The sequence below is a fragment of the Crotalus tigris genome, unplaced genomic scaffold, assembly GCF_016545835.1.
Source record: "Crotalus tigris isolate CLP2741 ecotype Arizona unplaced genomic scaffold, ASM1654583v1 scf7180000023687.2574627, whole genome shotgun sequence".
Lineage (NCBI taxonomy): Eukaryota > Metazoa > Chordata > Lepidosauria > Squamata > Viperidae > Crotalus > Crotalus tigris.
The window spans coordinates 713,540-735,111 of NW_024100118.1; the positions used below are offsets into that span (position 1 = coordinate 713,540).

At 33.5% G+C, this 21,572-nt stretch overlaps 1 protein-coding gene across 2 annotated transcripts in view; it reads right to left on the reverse strand.

The window, feature by feature from the left end:
• FCHO2 (FCH and mu domain containing endocytic adaptor 2) overlaps positions 1–21,572 on the reverse strand; it is an 81,624-nt gene that overhangs the window by 28,898 nt on the left and 31,154 nt on the right. The window contains exons 3-15 of one of the 2 annotated variants that reach the window (XM_039320713.1): positions 21,250–21,324; positions 20,586–20,727; positions 20,348–20,500; positions 19,404–19,508; positions 18,896–18,994; positions 17,099–17,195; positions 11,975–12,019; positions 10,005–10,077; positions 8,771–8,795; positions 6,379–6,433; positions 5,290–5,468; positions 4,053–4,064; positions 2,417–2,441 (exon numbers count right to left, since the gene is read on the reverse strand). In XM_039320713.1, coding sequence (XP_039176647.1) covers positions 2,417–2,441; positions 4,053–4,064; positions 5,290–5,468; positions 6,379–6,433; positions 8,771–8,795; positions 10,005–10,077; positions 11,975–12,019; positions 17,099–17,195; positions 18,896–18,994; positions 19,404–19,508; positions 20,348–20,500; positions 20,586–20,727; positions 21,250–21,324 — 1,085 coding nt within the window. The remainder of the gene's footprint in view (positions 1–2,416; positions 2,442–4,052; positions 4,065–5,289; positions 5,469–6,378; positions 6,434–8,770; positions 8,796–10,004; positions 10,078–11,974; positions 12,020–17,098; positions 17,196–18,895; positions 18,995–19,403; positions 19,509–20,347; positions 20,501–20,585; positions 20,728–21,249; positions 21,325–21,572) is intronic. The other variant, XM_039320714.1, reaches the window with a different exon arrangement.

A 21,572-nucleotide genomic window follows, 5' to 3' on the forward strand; every position in this document is an offset into this window, starting at 1 on the left:
AATATATAAACTTTTGTATTGAACAAGGTGTAAATACAGTAGTTTTTGGCAATTTGAAATTTTAAAAAATGATCAGAAGTATGAGAGGGTCATTTAGATTAAGTTTTCTTTTCTACTTGTGACATTTTTATTCTTTTCAACCTAACAGAGTGCTGGAAATAATGCTGGGCCAAATCTGAGGGATTTTAGAAAAATGGGAGGCAATTGGGGAATGAACTGAAATTTTGCCAAATCCTTCTCATTCCTTCAATCTGTCCTGATCATACAACTCAGAATGGAGTATTAAAGGATTGTAAAAGCAAAAAAAAAAAAAAAAAAAAAAAAACCTGTAAACTATGCTGTATATTATATGCCTTTCCTATTTAACTATTCTTTTTAACCCAACAGAATGTTGGACATAGATTATGAAAGGGGCTCAGGATTGTCAACAAGTAGGGTAACTTTCCAAAACTAGAACAAAATGAAATACAATTTATTTGAAGAAACTAACAAAGGAAAGGTTGAATTAAAAGTCTGAAAATGTGGCTATGGAGAAAAGCATACCAGAAAAATGTTTTTCCAGATACTCTTATGGGAAAAATAGTTGGTCATGATTTGGAATACTAGCAACTCTTCCCTCCTGGTCATGTAACTCAGAGCAGAGCATATGCAGTCTGCCTCATGCTTCTCAATACACACATGTAGAAAACACGGCATGATTACAGAGTTAAACACATTCATACACATAATACACACAGGTAACATGCATGCAAAGGATCTTGCTTAGTTCCTGAGGATTCTATATCTATATATCTGTATCTAACCTTCCCCTCTTTCTCACACACAAACACAACATATAGATGCAATAGGCTACTTGATTACTTAGAAGGGAAAATGGCCGTTGCTGTTAAAGAATTGGAATTTTTTAAAGAAGCAATGTCCTGCATGCTTTTCCTACTTCTTTTAATTAAAAAGTACCTCCTTGCCCATCAGTTAGGGAAAATAGCAGCTACAAATATCAATGAAGAAAATGATAAAAACCTTTCCGTCAGGGTACATTTTGATCTGAATTTACCATCTGAGAAATGGCTTGGTGATCTGATCATAGATTCCAATATCTTGTCTACTCTGGCTCCACATGGGAATGAACTTTTACCCTTTAAATATGTAAGAGTATAGATTTAAAATGTATAGGTTTTATCAGTTCTCCATCCTGTTCTAATGAAGACTAAATTTTATCAGATATAGCCCACTGGGTTTTAAGAAAATCGCTTGAAAGATACATGTAGTTATCTGCCCATTTAAAGTGCTATAATTCATCATAATTTGATGAAGACTCTTTCTCAATTTGATATAGACTTAAAGATGTATTGTGTAATACATATTCCAGTGTCAGAATCTTCCAAAGTATCCTTTATGTCACCTAATATGACAGTGCCACTAAACAAATATTGTATTTAAGTTATATACAGATAGTCCTTGAGCTAAGACCATAATGGAGCCTGCCCATTATGATCGTAATGTTAAGTGAATCACATTAAATGAACAAACCCCATCCCTGCTCTCCCCAATACATTTGTTAATCGACTGCGCAGGTCATTAAGTGTGCATGGGGTACCTCAGGGTGGGCCTAGTGCAGGGATATATCCTTGTGCATGTTTCCCCTTCCCTGCAAAAGTGGTTTTGCAGAGAGGGGGAGCATGTGCAAGGACATGATCACACAAGCCTGTAGGAAGGAGTGGTTTGCTGTGGACTGTATACCTTCCTTTCCCCACAATTAACTGTGCTAATGTAAGACTAATAAAGTTAATGGGGGGAGGGGGAGGCTAGCATCTAATGACAAAAGGAAAATAGCTGAGAAAAAAAGGGTGGCTTTTCTGTCCAGCCTGTTCTTCTTTCCTACCCTGACATCTTCAGCTCTGGAGATCTTTGAAAGGCAAGTGAGTGATTGGTGATGCGGTAGGGAGGTGCAGATGGAACCCTGTGGCCTAGCAAAACAGATCCAATGCCTGGGGGGGGGGGACCCAGGAAGCAAGAAGGGGGGGAATATGCAGGGGGCATGTTGCAGCATCTCTGTAATCGGTCGTAAGGGCGAACAACCACCATGGTGCTGTATTTTTGGGACCGGGACATAAGTACTTTCAGTGTGTTTGTGTGGGAGTTGTAAATTTGAACTGTCGTTAAGTGAACTGTTGTAACTTGAGAACCGTCTAGATCTATATTTTGGGCAAGTGGCAAAAGATATATCCTTTTAAAGTTATCCAAGTTGGGGAAAAAACTGCTTTCAGTACTCTTAATACAGAAGGAAACTCAATTATCCAGCATTCACATTATTTATACATTTGCACATAAAATCTATTTTTATAAAAACAGGACATTTAAAATGATACAAACATAAGAAAATGTCACTGATAGACACCAGTTCAGACAAACTTACTAGATGTATTCCGGTTCATTTGTGCCTAAATGTAAGGTAATGAAAAAAAAACCCAAGTTTTAGTAAACACATATTATTTTCTTTGTAAATTAAGGGAGAAGTTGAAGGCAAGAAATATTCCAAAGCCAATCTCAGATATTAGCATTAGCAAAATGAATGACAGATATAAATAAAATATCTAGGATGTTTAGAATCTTAAATTTGGAACATCAGATGGCATCATTACCTCACAATTGTTTTATGCAATAGAATCATCCCATCTTGGTTGCCTGATATTACTACAGAAGTCCTCCATTTTTTTTAACCGAATTAGTGAAACTGGCTAATATTATTTCTAAATAATAAAAATAATAAAAACAACTATGGATGATTTTAAAAAACCAGCTGTCATTCTATACTGAAAGCTAATTATTCTATATAAAGGTGGTTTCAAACAGCCTCTGCATAGTGCTCTGAATTCTGAACCTGCTGTAAAAAATGTGCACTTAACAAATATGAAACTAAAGGTCTGAAAAAGACTTAGATAAACAAAACAAATCATAACAGTAGCTTATATGAAATTGATATACAATTTCACTCCCTTGGTATGACATATTAATTACTGAATGGCCAATTAAAATGAATATTGATTACTGGAACCATATTACCTAAGGTTAGGTGCCTGTCATGACCACTCCTAAAGCTATTTTGGAAGTGCAGCTTGAAAACAAACTCCATCCCAGCTTTGACTTGGGAAAGACCTGGGACATTCTCTTTTTTTTAAAGGCTTAAACTTAAGGAAGTTTAACTTGTAAGGAACAAGTTTTCAGCTCTAAGGTAAAAATGGCAGAATTCATTGTTCAATTTATTGAGTTTAAAGAAACATCAGGATGGTCACAAGTCAGTGCTTTTACACAGATGTTACATTCCATCTTTTATAGGTCTACGACTGGGAAGGTAGAACACTGATATTATCAAGAAAATTGTTGGCTTCTGATGTTAAAGCATAATACAGGTAGTCCCCGACTTATGACCAGTCATTTAATGACTGTTCAGAGTTACAATGACCTCGGAAAAGGTGCTTTACAGCTCCTAAAATACTACTGGCTGTTGTAAAATATTGCATCCTCTCCATAGTCACATGATCATATTTCAGGCTTGGCAACCAACTCACACTTAAAACTGATTGTAGTATTCCATAGACATGTGACCTTGATGTGCAACATTTTTGCTGGTTTTGGGGAAATAATGTCCACTTTGATTCACTTAATGACCGCTGTAAAAACAGTGGTAAAATCAAGGCCAGTCACATGGGTGCCTGATTTATGACCTTCATGACTTATGTTCAAAATTGTGGTCCCAATTGTGGTTGTAAGTCAAGGACTATCTGTGAATCAAATCCTGTTCTTATGGTGTGAGGCTAATTAGATTCCAGGTTTGAAAATGTTGATAAAAGATTATACCTAGGATTTTATTCTTGTCTTATTCTTAATTTATTATTACCAGGACAAACAATTTTACAATTTTCATGGCATAAACCTAGTTGGCAGCTTTGAGTGAACTGTGCATTACAGTATATAAAATCAATTACAATATTCTAGCTGTATCCCTTATCAAGCAGTATGATACTGCTAATTAAATATGATTTAATACTTACAAGACTATGTCTCTGTTAGCATAGGAAATAAAATAAGGAAAACATAATTACACAGTTTTGTACATGCTATATGTACAAAAGGACATTCTTTTCTAATTTTCAAACATCAAACTACAGTGTTAATAAAAATAAAGTTTTAAAATGATTCTGTTATTTTAATGGACAAGATTCCTTAAAAAAATCCACTGACCTAATAATACTAGCATTTTTTTTACTACATTTTAACTGTTCCTTAATGAAGTTGCAACTATCCATCTTAGAGTAAATTTGGGCCTCTAGAATGTAGACTATCGTGATGTTCCACAATTTATATAAAGTTGAAAATTGTAATCAAACAGCACTATTTAAAACACTAATATTGGGATTTTATGGAGTTTTTGAATATATATTATTGTAAACCTCTTAAGATTGCTTGATTAGATTGAAAATTAAGATTAAGATAAATAAATAAATTAGAATCAATGGACTATTCTGAAACATCTTCAAAACGAAATCTTTCATTTCTTTCCCCTAAACATCTAGGAGAGTTTCCCATACTTGCACCAGAACAAAAGCCAATGGATAATGGGAGTGAAATATTGGATGATGGAATGATTTTGCTTCCACTCTCTTGAAATAAATTCAAATTGGGAAAAGATTTACCGTGTTACTCAGGATCATCCCTACAAAATGTAGGCTATTCTGTAACTGGCTACACTGAAGAAAACTTTTCTTGTTTCTCACATTTTAGATAGTTTGAATAAAGGAGCCCAACAAAACAATATTATTTTCTATCAGGCAATGGATAGAATTTAACCAAAAATATGTCTATCTCCTAAATGTCACAAGTAATTTAAATCTCTCTAGTTGAACATAATTGAAGTATCTGCCTTCAAAATACAAATGATGCCAGTTTGAACTAAAATGACTATTTTTGCTTGTAACAGGTTTATGATACAGAGCTGCACAAGTCTGTATAAAATAGCTTCAAATATTAGTAAAACTGTTTGTAAAACAGCACAGCTAACCTAGTCAGCTGGTTTCTTTCCTTTGATGTTGTTTTTCTCACTTTTTTGTATTCATATTCCCTGAATATAACAATAACTGCTTCATTCCTTCTCTAAAAAACTTAATACAACATTCTAAAATATGCTAAAACTAGTTATGCTAAATGTTATGGTAACATTCCTATGAAAGTATTAACCATGGTACATTTTCCCTATTACTATATACTAAATAGCATATAAAGTTTACTTACAGATATAGCTGGTGAAAGTGTGATGTTTCCTATTGATTCTTTTAATTCATCCAAAGAAGGCACTGTATAATGAGAACTACAGTCTGAATGCACAGGTTTGATTTCCACACGGAACTTTCTTGGTTCATCATCTTCAGAGTCAGAATCACTTGAGGAGTAAAAATGATTTTCTTTGGCATGTTATTTGCAGTTAAGGAAAAGGTTGATTGATCAATTAATACAGGCTTCTCAAACATTGCTGTGACAAATGTATCTAACTCTAACCCTAACCCACTGAATCAGGGATGTCAAACTGCTGGCCCACGGGCTGGATGCGTCATGCTGAAACCGCACCCACCCCAGCTCCGGCAATGGGGAAAAAGTCACAATACGTTGTGACACATCATGTGACACCCCTGCGTTGAATGAATAAAACTGGTAACTCACTGGGGTTAGAGCTGAGAAAGAAATAAATATATTCCTTTTATTTAATAATTAAATTGTAGCCCATATATCATGGAAAATAAAGGATATCTTATTGGCTTAGATCAGTTTTCCATAAAACTCCTCATAAAATGTTGCAGTTTACGAAACAATGACAGGCTGTAAGTTGCTTTTGGCTCTTTCACAATCAATGAAGCTGCACTGAAGGAGCAGTATAGCACCTCTATTCTGTCTCTTCTAGCCTAGCACTGGATATCCCTCCCAATATTCTTGCAATTTCTCCTTCCTCACAGCAGTCTCTAATAACTATCTCTGCAGAACAAGGGTCAGAGTTTTGCATAAAATCCTTAAACTGCCAGATATTATCATAGTTTCTTTTGAAAGGAAAAGTAGTGTGTTAAAAAAGGGAAAGAGGGTTGTGGAACTGTTCTGTTGTTATCCTTTCAGAGTACTTATGCATCAATATGGCAAGCTTGTGAGGAAAACTCTTCAGCAACCTTCTCTTCATTATTTTGCAACCCCCTCCCTGGGGTTGAGATCCACACTCTGAGAATGCCAGGTTAATTAATATTGTATGCAACTACTGCAAACAGAATGCCTAAGGTCTATAAAATCATTTAATGCTTTATACATGAAAATATTAAGTATAATAACAACAAAGGATATTCTGACAATCTTTAGGTTTAATGCTATATCCCTCATCATCTACATCTGGAATGTTCTGGAAGAAAAAACACTTATTTTAAAATATGTTTCTGTAGAATTCATACTCGACAGAAACAGCTAAAGTACTATGTGGAAAACAGTTAAAATGCTACATAAAAAGACTACATGAAGACAATTAACTAATTCAGGCTGAAAAGTCTTGGCTAAAGACATCTTTCTCAAAGCAGAAACAGCGAGGGCTAAGTACAACTCTCAAAATTGACCCTTCATAGCTTGGAAGCAACAATCTTTGCAGCATATCCATGACCTTTAATTGCTTCTTTAAGGCCTCCATCCTGTTGCTTAATATCCTGGAAATTATATTTTAATTTTTCTTATGAAAGTAATTATTTTATTTATTTGTTAAATTTATTGGCCACCTATCTTGCAATGGCACTATTCTAGATGGCTTACAATAAAAAGGAAGAAAAATGAAAAAAGTGCAAAGAGAAATAAAATAGAATAAACAAACAAATGACAAAGGAACACAGTGAGAATAATAATCAATATGATAAGCAATACGATGGATGGGTAGAGAGCAGAGAGGGGAGGAGATGGAGTCTGCTATCAATCTGACAGCCATCTCCAGCACGGAATTCCCTCATCTGGTCCCCAGGCCAACTGGCAGAACCAGATAAAAGAGTAAAGTCTTTAAAATAAGAGGGCAGTGCCAGAGACACAGTCATTAGTGCAACTCCTTGTAGTTAGCTACCAAAGACAATCATCCTTTGATTTATGACTTGTAAGAAGAGAATTATCATGACAAAACTTATGTAAAATGTTTGAAGATTAGAACATTCTTATTTTTCTTGTGGAAGCCGGCTAGGAAGGTCGCAAATAATGACCACATGACCTCAGGATCTGCATCTGTCATAAATATGTACCAGTTGCCAAGCACCCGAATGTTGATGGAGTGCTGTGGGGATGCTGTGATGGTCATAACATTCTTTTTTCTTACATTTTTTATATTTTCTAAGTATTTTTTTTCTTTAAGTTTAATTTGTATTACCTTTTTATTATTGTACTCAAAATTATATAGAAAAAAGAAAATATCTTAAAATAATAGAAAATTGTTTTTATATTTTGAAACTATGATACAGAATTAATCTAATGTGGTACATAGGAAAAAATAATAATAAAATGCTTACTGAAGACATATATGCATGAATTTGTTTACTAATTATTAAACAAGGAGTAGTGAGGCATCCAAATAAAAAGTAAATATTGTAGGTTAATCCAACTAATTGCACGAATGATATAACTCTAATTTTAACAGTGGAACTGGATACTGTATATCCAATAAAGTTTCATCAAAGACATGCAAAAATCATTCTGTTCAAATTAGGAACCTTAAAGATAATTTTCATTTTTAATATTGTGTTATTATTTAAACAAATCAAATCCATTAAATTATCATAAAGTATATTAGAATATTATTCTAATATTAATTAGAATATTATTAATATTAACAATTGGAAGAAAATAATTTTGCCTACAATTTTTCAGGACATTCTGGAAAGTTACAGTTTAACAATTATTATTGGGATTAGAATTTCCTCCCTATGCAATAAGGTCATAAAGTGAAGACGTGATCACAATGCATAGCAATGGCAAAACTGGCAGTACCCGGTGTGATTAAGTGGAGACCACATAGGTTGTTAAGTGAGGACTTACATGACCATGACATAAGAGACAAGAATCCATACGCATCTGCTTATGCCTCTGAAACTGTGGGTCCCTACACAGCTGAAATTGTGGCCCAGGCAAGCAGGTCAGCTGGCAAGAGCTGCATGTGGCAGATCCACACAACAAAATATGGGCAGGCAGGTGTGATGGAGTATGGGCAGGCAGGTGATGACATGGGATGGTGAATACCACAAATGGGTGCAACAGAGTGTGGGTGGTTGGGCACTATGGAGTACAAGTCCTCATGCTGCTCAGGGACAAAAAGCAGGAGGAGCTTTTACATGACTGTAAATGTACATGACTTGGCTTATAGAATCTGGCAGGGAAGGTTGCAAATGATGATGATGTGACTGCGGGTTCTGCAACTCTTGTAATTTATGAGCCAGCTGCCTAAATCACAATCACAGGACCATGGGGACACTGCCATGGCTGCAACTTCAAAGACTGGATATAATACCCCCTCATTCAGTACTCTAGTAACTTTGAGCAGTTGATGAACAAGTGGTCATAGCCTCAGGACTACCTGTAATGTTGCTTCAGAAAATTCTGCCTTTCTGCCATCTGATAAAATGGCCAAAAATAGTTAGAAAGAAAACTGATGATAAAACTGACACTTGCTTGAAACTTTAACATTATTCACATATGTATTTCAATTAAAACTACTTACTACTGAATCTGCATCTGGACATTCTCTGTTAAAAAAAACACATACTAATAAATCAGATAATTGTTGTGATTATATGAATTATCTAACTTTATCTTACTATATACACAACCTCTTATTATCATCTTTGATATCATTGAATCAGTGTATATTTTTTTTAATTGTAAAAAGGTTTACATCTGTCAATTTCAGTCAAATTTCTTAAAATTACATGTACATAAACACAGCAATAGCATGCTTAATGTAGGAGATGCAGATAAAATCATCTAGTAATGAAATATGAGAGGATTTGAGGTCTTCCTGGCATTGAGGTCTTGCATTTCCTATTATTCTATGTTCTAAGTCAGTGTTTCCCAAACTTGACAATTTTAAGGCATGAGGACTTCAACTCCCAGAATTCCACAGTCTGGGAGTTGAAGTCCACATGCCTTAAAATTGTCAAGTTTGGGAAACACTGTTCTAAGTGGATAGGGACTCTTGGAAAAGTGAATTCCGTAACTTTGATGCCATGCTTTTTTTAACCATCTAGTAACTATATATTAGAAAATGGTAAAAGATACTTAAAATATATATAGTTGATCAAAACTTTATTTTATACAGGATAAAATATTATTCAAATGGCATGTGGATTAATCTTATATTGTTCAGAGAGCGTATGTGCTTCTTTTATTGTTGGAACTATAATACTGAAACTGACACTGTTAAATGAATTTAAAATGGCACTTACACTAATACAAAGCAGATTGGAATGTAATATAATGATGTGAGATTCCTAAGAATTCATTAATCACTACTATATAGAGTTATGACCAAAACCTAAGAAAAAACAAATGTGTTATTAAACTATCCTTTGATTTTTATGATAGATCAAATTCCACTTTCTCCTCTTTGACAACTAACTGCATTCTTTAGGATGGATAAAATATGCATTTTTAAAAAAGTTCTCAGCTCTAGGAGCAGTATTGTGGGAATACACATAGTTTGAACTGGAAAGTGATCTTGCATAAAATAATATAAAAGCCTATGTTTAGAAAATATGTGTGTGAAATTAATTCATTAATGCTCTTGTCAAAAATGGCATTTTCCAGTATAGAACAGTATAAGTGAAAAGGACTATTTCTAATAGTCTTTAAAAACAGAAGCTCTTGACATTTTACAATAAGAATTATAAAATAAATGTTGTGCTTTTATTGTACTAGTTCATTATTTTTTATATTTTTGTATGAAACATGCTTACATAGATTCTGGATCTTTTTCCTTTTTAATAATCCCTGACAATCCAAAATGCTTTCTTTTTCTTGGCTTTATTCCTGCAAATAAATTATTATTAAATAAAAATTAAAAACCACATTATTCAGCATAAACTGAAATAATGCATAAGTACAGCAAATATGAAGATAATTTATTTCATGAGATTATTATATGTCATTACGAAAGCACTGCCAAAAATAAAAATACATACAGTGGACTACTAAGTCCATTAAAATTAAAAGATTTAATTTATTCTTAAACATGGCTCCGAATCAAGATTTCTGCTTATATCAGGGATTCTCAAACATTGTAGTTGTCATGAGTCCCTAAAATTTCAAATGACTTGTGTGACACTTGTCTACTTTGTTAAACTAGTCCTGATCTGCTTGGTCAAGCTGAATGGCAGCTTATCCAGGCAAGCACAGTGCACCCCCCACCTATTAATATTTGCTCGCAAACTTTTCAAGGAATCAAAACCCACAATTAGGTTTGGGGATTAGGCCTGTCAATATTGTCCTGGTTTTCATCAACAGTGAGATCAATGGGCTTTGAGTTAAGATGGCTGCAGCCCCTTGTTAGATGCATGACATGTTGTTGATCAGATTTGCTACCTTTGTTATTGTTATATGTTTTATTTTTTGTTTGAACTTTTTTCCTTCATTTTTTATACTGTCTGCTGTCCAGAATCAATTGAAATTGGAAGGCATCTACATTGAATAAACAACAATAACAGCATAACACATTAATGTTACAGCATTCTAGCATGTACTTTACTTTCCTAATTTGTGACAGAACACATACTTCAAGGTTATTATCTAAGGCAGAGGTGTCAAACTGCTAGCCCATGGGCCGGATGTGTCACATAAAATCGTGCTCACCCCATTGCCGGCAATAGAAAAAAAGTTGTGATACGTCACGACACATCATGTGATGTTGCAAGTTTGACACCTGTGATCTAAGGTGTAGCCTGGTGATTCAATGCTCCTTGAAATGCAGACAATCTTACAGCAAGCAGAATGAGCATTTCTCACTTGCTATTTTTTCTAATTCCTCATAGGCAGCTGAACACATTGGTTCTGTGAAGGAACAGTAAAAGTATGGCAGTGATCCTAATAACCAGCCTTGCTATTAGAAAGATAGTAGCTAATCCAGATCAATTCTATTGACAAAAATCATTTAACTGGAGTAACCAAAGTGATTTCTGTTCAAACAGAAGATGTGTTTGTCAAATAGGGCTTTCTTTTGCTTATTATAAAAGGGGTTTATAACCTTCTAAAAAGCACATTTAAAAAAGGCATATAAGATATGGAAGGAAAAAGATGTAACAAAGTTGAGTACAATAAAATAGATTGAATATCTAAAGATGGTATAAGGAAGGTTTCTGTTCCACTCCCAGACAATTAGAATAAATGATGCAAAGATGAATTTGCAATGATGCAAAGATGGATTTGCAACTTAAGATAGGTAAGAAGATAATTTAAAAAACTACCTACTTTAAATCAATAATAAATCACCAGAGAATCTTAGGATACTAAAAAAAACTTTGCAGGTAATACTTCTTTCCATGTATATACTCTTCAAGAACTCTTAGAAACTAAGTGAAGAGTCGGAGAATGCAATTAGTAAATGTTCTGCACTTATTTGAAAATGGGAAAAGGACCGATGCAAAAAATTAAAAAAACTGAATGCTGAGAAACTGTTTCTTATTCAGAAAAAAAATAGTTATGAGGATGAGGAAATTTTTCTGTTGCTTTTATGATGTGACTATAGAAAGACATCTGTGCTTACAATTGATCCTGTTACATCAGAGACAGACAGAATACTTTCACCTTCAGTTACTTCACTTAATATTTTAACATAGATTATTCCTAATGATAAATAAAATAATAATAATAATAAATAAAAAGAGCCTATGTTGGATATTTTAAATCATTTTTACAATGAAGAAAAACTTACCCTCAACTGCACTGGCTGTATTACATTCTTCAAATTCAATCAGTACTGAAAGCAAGAAAAAAAATGTTACTCTTTAGTTAACTCTTTTATGTTATGCAGTAGTATATTATTGCTTGTCCCTAAGATGCAAAACAGCATAGTGATATTCATGTAGCTATCTTGGAGAGGAGTTCCTGGCTGTGGGAAGGATACATTTAAAGATCAAAAATAGTGCATGTACATATGTATGTGTACACACATAACACATACACCTGCAAGCTCTTGTGTCAAAGAGACCAAAAATCCAGGACAAATCTCAGAGACAGCTGAACCAGATCTTGGTAATACATGTCTGCATGTTCATCCACTACCATAGAAATGATATTTTATCATCAAAAACCTAGGCCAAGATCATCAGGATCCATGAATAGGGCCACTAGATCTAAAATAATGAAATATTGACCATGCCCTAGTTCCATATTTACCAATCCATAAACGGGCTGACAAATATATATATATATATATATATATATATATATATATATATATATATATATATATATATATATATATATATCTGTACTTATGAGAAGCCCCAGAATTCACTTCACTGAATCAACAGAAAAGTATAATCAGATCACCCCACAATTAATACATTTGTAACAGTTACTGCTCACATTATATATACATGTAAAATAATATTAAACAATACATTTAAACTTTTTAATGAGTTAGGATAGCTAGTCTGATGGCAAGAGTCATTGAATATATAACTCGGTAAAGATTTAAAAAGATAAAGACACTTTTCAATTTGAGCTTGACTCCTGGTGACTATATAGACATATCAATGTTTTTTTTTTTTGCATTAATACTAAGGACGCTGTCTTCTTCTGAACGTTCTTCCTACTTCTGAGGCCCATCTACAGCCCTGGGATTCCTTGGTAGGCTTTCAGTCAAGTACTAACCATAGACCCAACTCTATTTAGCTTCCAAGAAGAGACAGTGTGGGCTACACGCTGTCACCTACTGAGTGCTCAGATTAATTTACACAAATCCAAACTGATTCCCCAGTTGATTTCTGTATGCATTAAATTCAATCATATGTATAAACAAAACCAGGTTTGTAATTTAAATGGTGAAAATTAGATGGCTACACTATAATATAGATTTTTAAGAGAATAAACAAATATAAATTAAGTCACTGACCCATCATCATCCTCATCATCATCCATCTAAGTAGGAACCTTCTAATTATTTTAAAAAAGAGGACACAGCCAATTCTATTTTGAGTTCTTATGATATGTTTTGTTTTGCAACAGAAATGTTCAGCACTAAAGGAACAATAAGAAGTCTTGAAAATTCACAGTCACCTGTCACTTAATCAGTAACAGCTCTGAAACAGTGCGTTGTCCCAGCAATCAGTTTGAGAATGGGGTCATGGCAGGTCAACTGATACAATTGAAATACTCAGTTCAAATTAAACCAGTTAGAACATGTATCAAATATGTATACAGAAAAAGGAAGAAAATAATGGATGCTGAAAAACTGTTCTTGAATATTCTTAAAATGCATCAATAATTAAAGTAAAAAAAAAAGATGGAGTAGACTTTCTAAACAATCACAAATTGTTTAGATAGCAAATATCGACCTGCAGGATCATTTTCAAAAGCAACCCCTACTTAAAAACAACATTAGTACCAAACCACTTCTCCATACATGTAAGAAAACCGAATGGCTGGTTTTAGAAGAAAACAAAAGATTCTCTTCCCTGCCCCCATCTCCTAGTAGGAACTCATGCATGAAAGGAGGACAATTTTCTCAAAACTACATATGCCTCACATGCTGCTTCAAAATCGCAAAGCTTTGCGTGTCTAGCTCAGTGCCAGTTGACAGCTCAGCTGGAAATCAATGCACATTCTATCCCTCTTGCAACATGTCACTTTTGAATTGTTCCTGCAGTAGAAAGTTTATTCAACCTCTTTCTCAAATGCAGTGGACCGACCATCATTCTGCTATTTAATCATAGTCGAACAAGTTATTTTTTTGACAGCACTAAAGCCAGAGTGCAATTCCTAATGAACAGCTTGATACAAGTGGAATTTCAACTGTTTTAGTCTCAATTAATTTTGATGTCAAAACAAATGACTGTTCCTAGTGCTTAGATGTAAAAGCTCAATCACAAAGGTTAATTTTGCATTATAAATACATACACAATCTTTCTGTTACTAACTCCTCATGTCACTTCATATTTAATATCAATACAAATATTGGAAATTGAAATTAAGAGAAATACTGCTAAATATAAACCAAAACCACTGCTAAATGTAAAATTATTCAGTGTATATTGTTCACATAATCACTATACAATTAATTATTGAAAAAGTTAGCATATGAATATATTTATATTATAGAATTTTAATATTTTATGAAAAGACAATTGGTCCTAACTATACTATACATTTGTTAAAATTTCTTCAGACTTTTCCTTTTGGATTAAGACACTGGTGTTCACTATTTTAGAAACCTAAAAACTCATGTTCAATTTATATAATTCTTTAATAAAAATAGTTTTATTTACAAAAAAGTTTCAGAGAAGTTAGAAAAGGGATTATATTAGTCAATACATTGCACAAATACTTTTGTGAAGTAACAAAAATATTTTTGCAGTAAAAACATGTACTGAACTATATATATATATATATATATATATATATATATATATATATATATGTGTGTGTGTGTGTGTGTGTATGTGTATGTATATGTATATGTGTGTGTGTGTGTGTGTGTGTGTATGTATGTATGTATGTGTGTATGTATACACACACACACACACACACACACACACACACACACACACACATGCACACTCAACAAATCTACTGCTGCCAAATGTCACCATTAGGACATAATGTCACCACCACAGCCTAATTTTCCTAGCTACCTTTATCCTGAAAAACTCTATACCAACAGATGCCTCCAACACCTCAAGGCTTCATCAATACTGCCAGCTCCATCACAGATGCAGCACAACTATTCACCAAACAGCTGATCAGTGTACAAGATATTCCTCTATTATTTTTAATATATCAATGTGGGCCTTTTCCTTCTATCATTTCAGCCTGCTTTAATGTGCTCAAGATGAGAAAATGTGTCTTATTAAAAATAGGTTTTTATCCTATTTTTAACTCGCAACATATCGTGACTTTTCCCCCACTGCTGGCAATGGGGTGGCATGGTTTTGGCGTGACGCATCTGGCCTGCGGGCTGTCAGTTTGACGTGCCTGCTATACAGCCCCCACACCAAGAAATTGAAGTTTAGATTAGCCCATTAGCATTTCACTTTTAGCTGCCAGCTTCAAAACAAACAAACCCTCACACACACACCATTACCCAGTGTTCCTTACTACCTGCTGGTTTTGAAATGCTCTTCATGTATTATTAGACCTATCTACTCTGCATACATTATAACCAGTCACTTAACCTAACCCTAAACTCAGGGTATTTACGATCTAGTTCCGAAATTCTGATGGCTGGCCTCCCCCCCACAAGTGGTTGCATATCAGGTGCTTGGCAATCAGTCCACATTTACAGTTGTTTGCAGTGTCCTGTAATCATGGGCCAAAATAGCAAGCAACAGGTTCACTTAAAGATTGCCACAAAAAGTCTGTAAAATTGAGTCAATTATGTGGGTAACCCTATCTATAACTGTCATGACTTATGACCGTGATGGGCAGGCTCCATTACAATTGTAACTTAAGGACTACCGGTATTTCTATTTAGAAGATAAGAATTCAAGGCGGAACGCATTCAGCTCCAACATAATATAGAGATATAAATGTGATGCAGTTTTATTAAACTTTGAAAGTTGACACTGGCTTTGACTAACTTTGATAATCAATAATAAATTAACTGGAAAGTCTTTTATTTTATTTATTTTTATAGTTTTTAAAACTAGCCATGTTGTTTTTCCTTGAAAGGAAGGGAAGGGAAGGGAAGGGAGGGAAGGGGGGGGAGGGAAGGAAGGAGAGAAAAAGCAGGACATACTTTGAGTCTATTTTTCTACACAATAAATGCTATTTTAGGAACTCATCAGTTTCCAGATGCAATAACATATGTTTAAATTAAAGAATATAAAGTGGATTTTTAAAATTAAATGTAAATGCTAATTTTATTTGGCTGGCATAATTAGCCTGGACATTAAAAAATAATCTCAAGACTGAGCCAATTTCACTTGAGGTAAATTGAATTAAAAGAGGATTGTCAGTGTAAAAGTATCAAGTATAATTGTTTCTTAAAAATGAATTTTAACATTTTAGCAATCACTAAATTATAGCTGATTTTATTTTTTAAGTAGAATGATACACATGCAGAAAGTGTATCTTCTTTGTTCATTCAATTCATATAGCTGCCCATCTGAAATACATGACTCTCAATGGCTTACAACACTTAAAACACTACATAAAATAGCTAGTTTGATGTAGTGATTAAGGCACCAAGCTAGAAACATAGAACTTGGGAGTTCTAGTTCCACTTTAGGGCCAAAGCCATCAAGGTAACTTTGGGCCAGTCATTTTCTCTTAGCCCTGAGAAGAAGACAAGTGAACTATAAGGATTAGCCCAGGTAGTTGCCATGAGTCAACACTGACTTTCAGGTCATGAAAGAATGCATGATTGATTGAATGAATGAATGAATGAAAAGAATGAATAAATGAACAAAACTCCTTTTTAATGAACCTATAAGTCCCTATTTTGGGGTAGAGTCAGGATGAATGGATGGAGCTGAGCATTTACTGGCCAGATGCCCTGACTGACACTCACATTGAGTTTGCAGCAGACATTTTTTCTTTGGGTCCTAGGAGAGAAACATCTGCCACTACCTAGGATTGAACTCTCAAACTTCCAAGTTGAGAGGCGAGTGGTCTTCACCTCTAGGCTACCACACTGCTTAAATGAATGACCAAAGAGTGTTATAAAAACCATGTACCATCACCAGCAGAAGGTTTACGAAACCACCACCAACAATCAATATAACAATTGAACAGACTTCTATTGTACATCTATTGTACATCTGGATCAAAGCCCAATGGCAGAACCTTGTCTTCAATGGCAAAAACTATTAAGAAAAGAGTTACAAAAACTCACCAGGTTTCTCTTTGCCTGTGCCTTTTAACTCAGCAAATTTTTGTATCAGACTTTCAACTGTTGTGTTTGCTATGTTATTTATAAATTCTTCATGGACCTTTCAGGAAAAAAAATAGTTCATCTGAAGATTACTGAGGAATTTTAACATTGCAGAAGTTTTCAGATGAAACAGGAGCAAAGACGAAAGAGAAAGGCTTTATAGCATGCATGCAGCCCTGGACAATTAGTATTGTGGCCCACAAGATAATGAAAAATATAAAATAATAAAGGAAATTTGTTATTTACAGTAAATACATTAACTATGTTATATATTTTATATGCAGCCCAAGACAGTTCTTCACTCAGTGCAGACCAGGCAAGCCAAAAGGTTATAGCAATCAAATATGAAAAATTTATTCAGAGAAATTGTATGTGCAAATGTTCTGAATTTAAGGTATTTTGACTTTAGTTTCCTGCAGCCTCTGTGAAAGACAGAGCCAGGCAACTTCATTCTTTGTTTATTCTTAATATATTATTTTTCTTTTGCCTATAAAATTTTGGTTTCTCTTAAAACTTTGAGGGATGGCCTCCATTTTGTATCTTTTTCTGTATCCTTGCTGTTTAACTTATTTCAAACAGAATGAGTTTTTTCACTTGTTATTTGTCTCTTCAGCTTTACAAACATTTTTGATTTGTGGAGGTCTGCATTTTTCAATTTCTGTAAGTACTTTTGAACATTTTATATGATTGGGAACTTTTCCCTTGACATGGAAATCTAAGAATTCTGAAAATGCTACAGTATTTGATAGAAGTAATTTTTTGGGCCAAGTATTTAGAAAGCTTAATTTAGTTAACTAGATATAGGCTAAATATGTTTTTGCTTGTTTACCACTGTAATGTTATAATTGATATGAGGTATCAGCTTCTTTTCCCATGTTTGAATTATTGTATGATGAAAATGTATTTTATGCCATAAAAGGAACAGTCCTTTTAGCTATCATTTTCAATAGAATTTAAATCTATTTTCCTTTTGGCATAATTCCAGTATAATGTAATTCTGCATATGCTTGCTACAATGATTCAGAATAAAAATCACATATTTCACCAAAAATAAATATAAGAGGAAGATGAAGTATTTACCATGTTTATAATGGGTTTAAATCTAGTTATTTATGAATTAAGGAGAGATGTGTAAGCTAATTCATCACTTGTTTTTATCTAGCTTTTTTGTTACAGTGATTTCCTACATCTCTACATTATATGGATTAATTTTCTGATGTACAGAATGCAGCAATCCTGACTGAAGTAAAGATTTTTTCTAAAATGTACAATTACAAGAAAGGAGATAAAAGATAATATACAGAGGGAGAGAGAGAAAGCGGACAGAAAATTTCCTAGTGATCCAAAAGGAGAACCAAATGCTGGTTTCTCTCTAAGATGCTAGCTAAATATAATCACAAGGCAATCAGTAGTATTGCAAATGACCAGAAATATAAAAATTTAATTATGCCTTTGAGAAAAAGGCATTTTCACATTTTAGTATTATTTATTAATAAAATATTTGCTCCCTAAAGTTTTTTCTTCTTATTTTAGATATGAAAATATTTAAATTTAAAATATGTGTACATTGTATAATAAAAATATAACACAACATTTATATTATAATGCAATATTTAAAATCGCCTTACAGTTATCCCATTAAATCTTCCCAAATGATTTCAAACAAATATTAAATACAAATCTTGACAGGGAGGCAATTCAGATATGAAAGACTCTTCAATTCAGAGCATGATTAATGAAACACAATCAATGACTTACCTCTCCAATCTGTAAATGAATTTCATTTATTGTACTCGAAAAACTTTCTATAATCTCTTTCATATGGAAGAGATGCATTTCTTCAATATTTTGAAATTTCTGTAATATGAAAATATTTTAATTTAATGCCAATGATAAAACAGGCTATTATGTTCAAAAGTTCTTCTCAAAAAGAACACTAATGCATATAAAGAACAACTTGTCCAGATTTTAAAATGTCCCGGGAACTATTTGGGTTTATGTGCAAACATTTCCTCTGAAACCCAAATACAAATATTTTTTTTTTCAACCTGGATTTTGTTTTTTCTTCTATCAGACTCCTTACAAAATGCTACAAAATAAAAGTGAGAAAACTGTCTATAAGGATGTAATGAAAATTAACCAAGGTTCTAGCTATTGATATATAATGGGTAGGATTCAGATTTAGATATGTTTGGAGTAGACATTCTGGTTCAGTGAATCTACTTCATGATAACTTTTGATTTAATAAATTGGAGATAAAGCTTACCTGGGAAGTTTCATTCATCTTCTGTTCAAACTCAGATTTTGCTACAGCATATTTTTCTACATATAATTTGTACATTTCAGTAGCCTTCTTGGATTTTACTGCCGCCTAGACAAATCACAGAGGAAGAAGATAGTTTACCATAAATTTAGTTCTGGCTGCGTTTGGGAGCAGAATTAGCCAGGATTGGTTGATCGATCTGACTAATGTACAAGGATCCCAGAATTATAGATTACTCTGGGAGGTAAAAAAACCAAAATAATATTCTGAAAGAAGGCAGTGACAAGCAACTTCTGTACTATTAACCCCCCCCCCCAAAAAAAAAATGCATTGACAGTTGAGTTCAAATAACCTTTACCTTTCCTTACACACATTCACTGGCTCTCAGAGTAAATATCAATTCTTGCCATATATAACTCATAAAAAATTAACAGAACATCTAATGTTTTAATAAAATATGTAAAACAACTTTTTTCCCTGTAACAGCTTACATAACAGTTTTATTATAATATATATGAGAAAATGATTGTTCAACTATTTTTGGGGGGGGAGGGGAGATTCCCATTAAAAAGCTGTAATCTCAAACAAAAATAGGACAGCACCACAGTTTAGGAAATAAGCATTTCTACAATTTGTCAAAGTTGAACAGTCTTCCTTTTTTTTGTTTTAAGATTCAGACTATGGAATACTGGATACTTTAAGACATTTGACTTAAAGTATAAATTTTCAGGAGTCCATAACATAAGGTTTAAGACAACATATTTACCTTTTGGGGAATAAAGTAGCAAAAATGATACATCTCTGCTTAAATGTTTGCTAATGTACAACTATTTCAGCAAGCAAACAATGTGTTACACTATCACTAATATTGTCTCACCTAGAAAAAAAAACTGTAATTTTTCAGGCTGAAAAATGCAAAAAGAAAATAAAGGCTTAAAAAAAGTTACCTTGTCTATTTCTCTCTGTGTTGCACCTTCTTTTTTCAAACGTTCTTGTTCCACACATTTTGAATTGTAGTTTTCTTTTGCTTTTTGCAGGGCCTGGGTAATACTCTGAAAATTTTGAACTGCTTCCAAAGTCCCTGAAACTTCTTCCTTAGTCTGTTAAATATTATATGGGTGTTAAATACTACCAATTCATTACTTTATGTAAAATAATTAAAGAAAATTTAGGAATATACATAACCTTTTTATGAGCTTTTATTTGTTCATCTCCATATTTCTGCACTTCTTTTATTAGTTCTTGCAGCTTTCGAACAAGTTCTAGATGACAGCATGCTAATTTTTCAGTTGATGATTTGAAAACATCCCAGACTGGTGCAAATGTCCTAAGAAGTGAATATGACAATAGTTCACTACAGAAATCATGTGAAAGTAAGGTAATATATTATGCAATGTTTTCCTGCAGTGTAGCATGTATTTTTTAAAGACTCCTATTTAATTATTTCAGAAGCAAATATTGTGCTTACAGTTAGCCACCTAAATGTGTATCAACAATCTGTTATGGATATGGTAGTACTGATGTTGAAAGGCTTTCAAGTAGAGATGACGAAACAAGATCCAGTTAACTTCATGGAGGTTTAGTTCAACCTCAAGAATAGACTCAGAAATTTTTTTCTTTGTGGAACTTAGCATTGTATTCCTAGCAAGAATTCTAGCACTTATAGATTCTGTTTCTTCCAGGATTTCAGAGAACCGCTATAATAAAATACTGAAATTAAAATATTAATGAGATTATGTTGAGAAAAGCAGACAAGCCATCCTAACGCTTTCAATTTTCCTTTCAATATTTCTGATATTAAGAGAGAACCTGAATCATGCTGTATTGCTATTAGACTCCATCAACTTACCCAATCTGTGAATAGTTGCTTGCTGATTTGGCGAGCTTTGTCATTGATCTTGAATATGCCTCCTCTATTGTAGCCCTATTTCGAAAAAAACAACCCTGTTTTGTTTGTTCAGCAAGCAAAATGAAAAATCTATATAGTTCTTAGAATAATTAATTAAAACAATAATCACTAATCCAACCCTTAATTGACCTCAGTTAGTTTGGTGTAATGGTTAAGGCATAAAGGCTAAAACCTCAGAGACCATGAGTTCTAATTTCATCTTAGACACAAAGTTATCTGGGTAACCTTGGACCACTCACTTTCTCTCAGCTCTAGATAGGAGG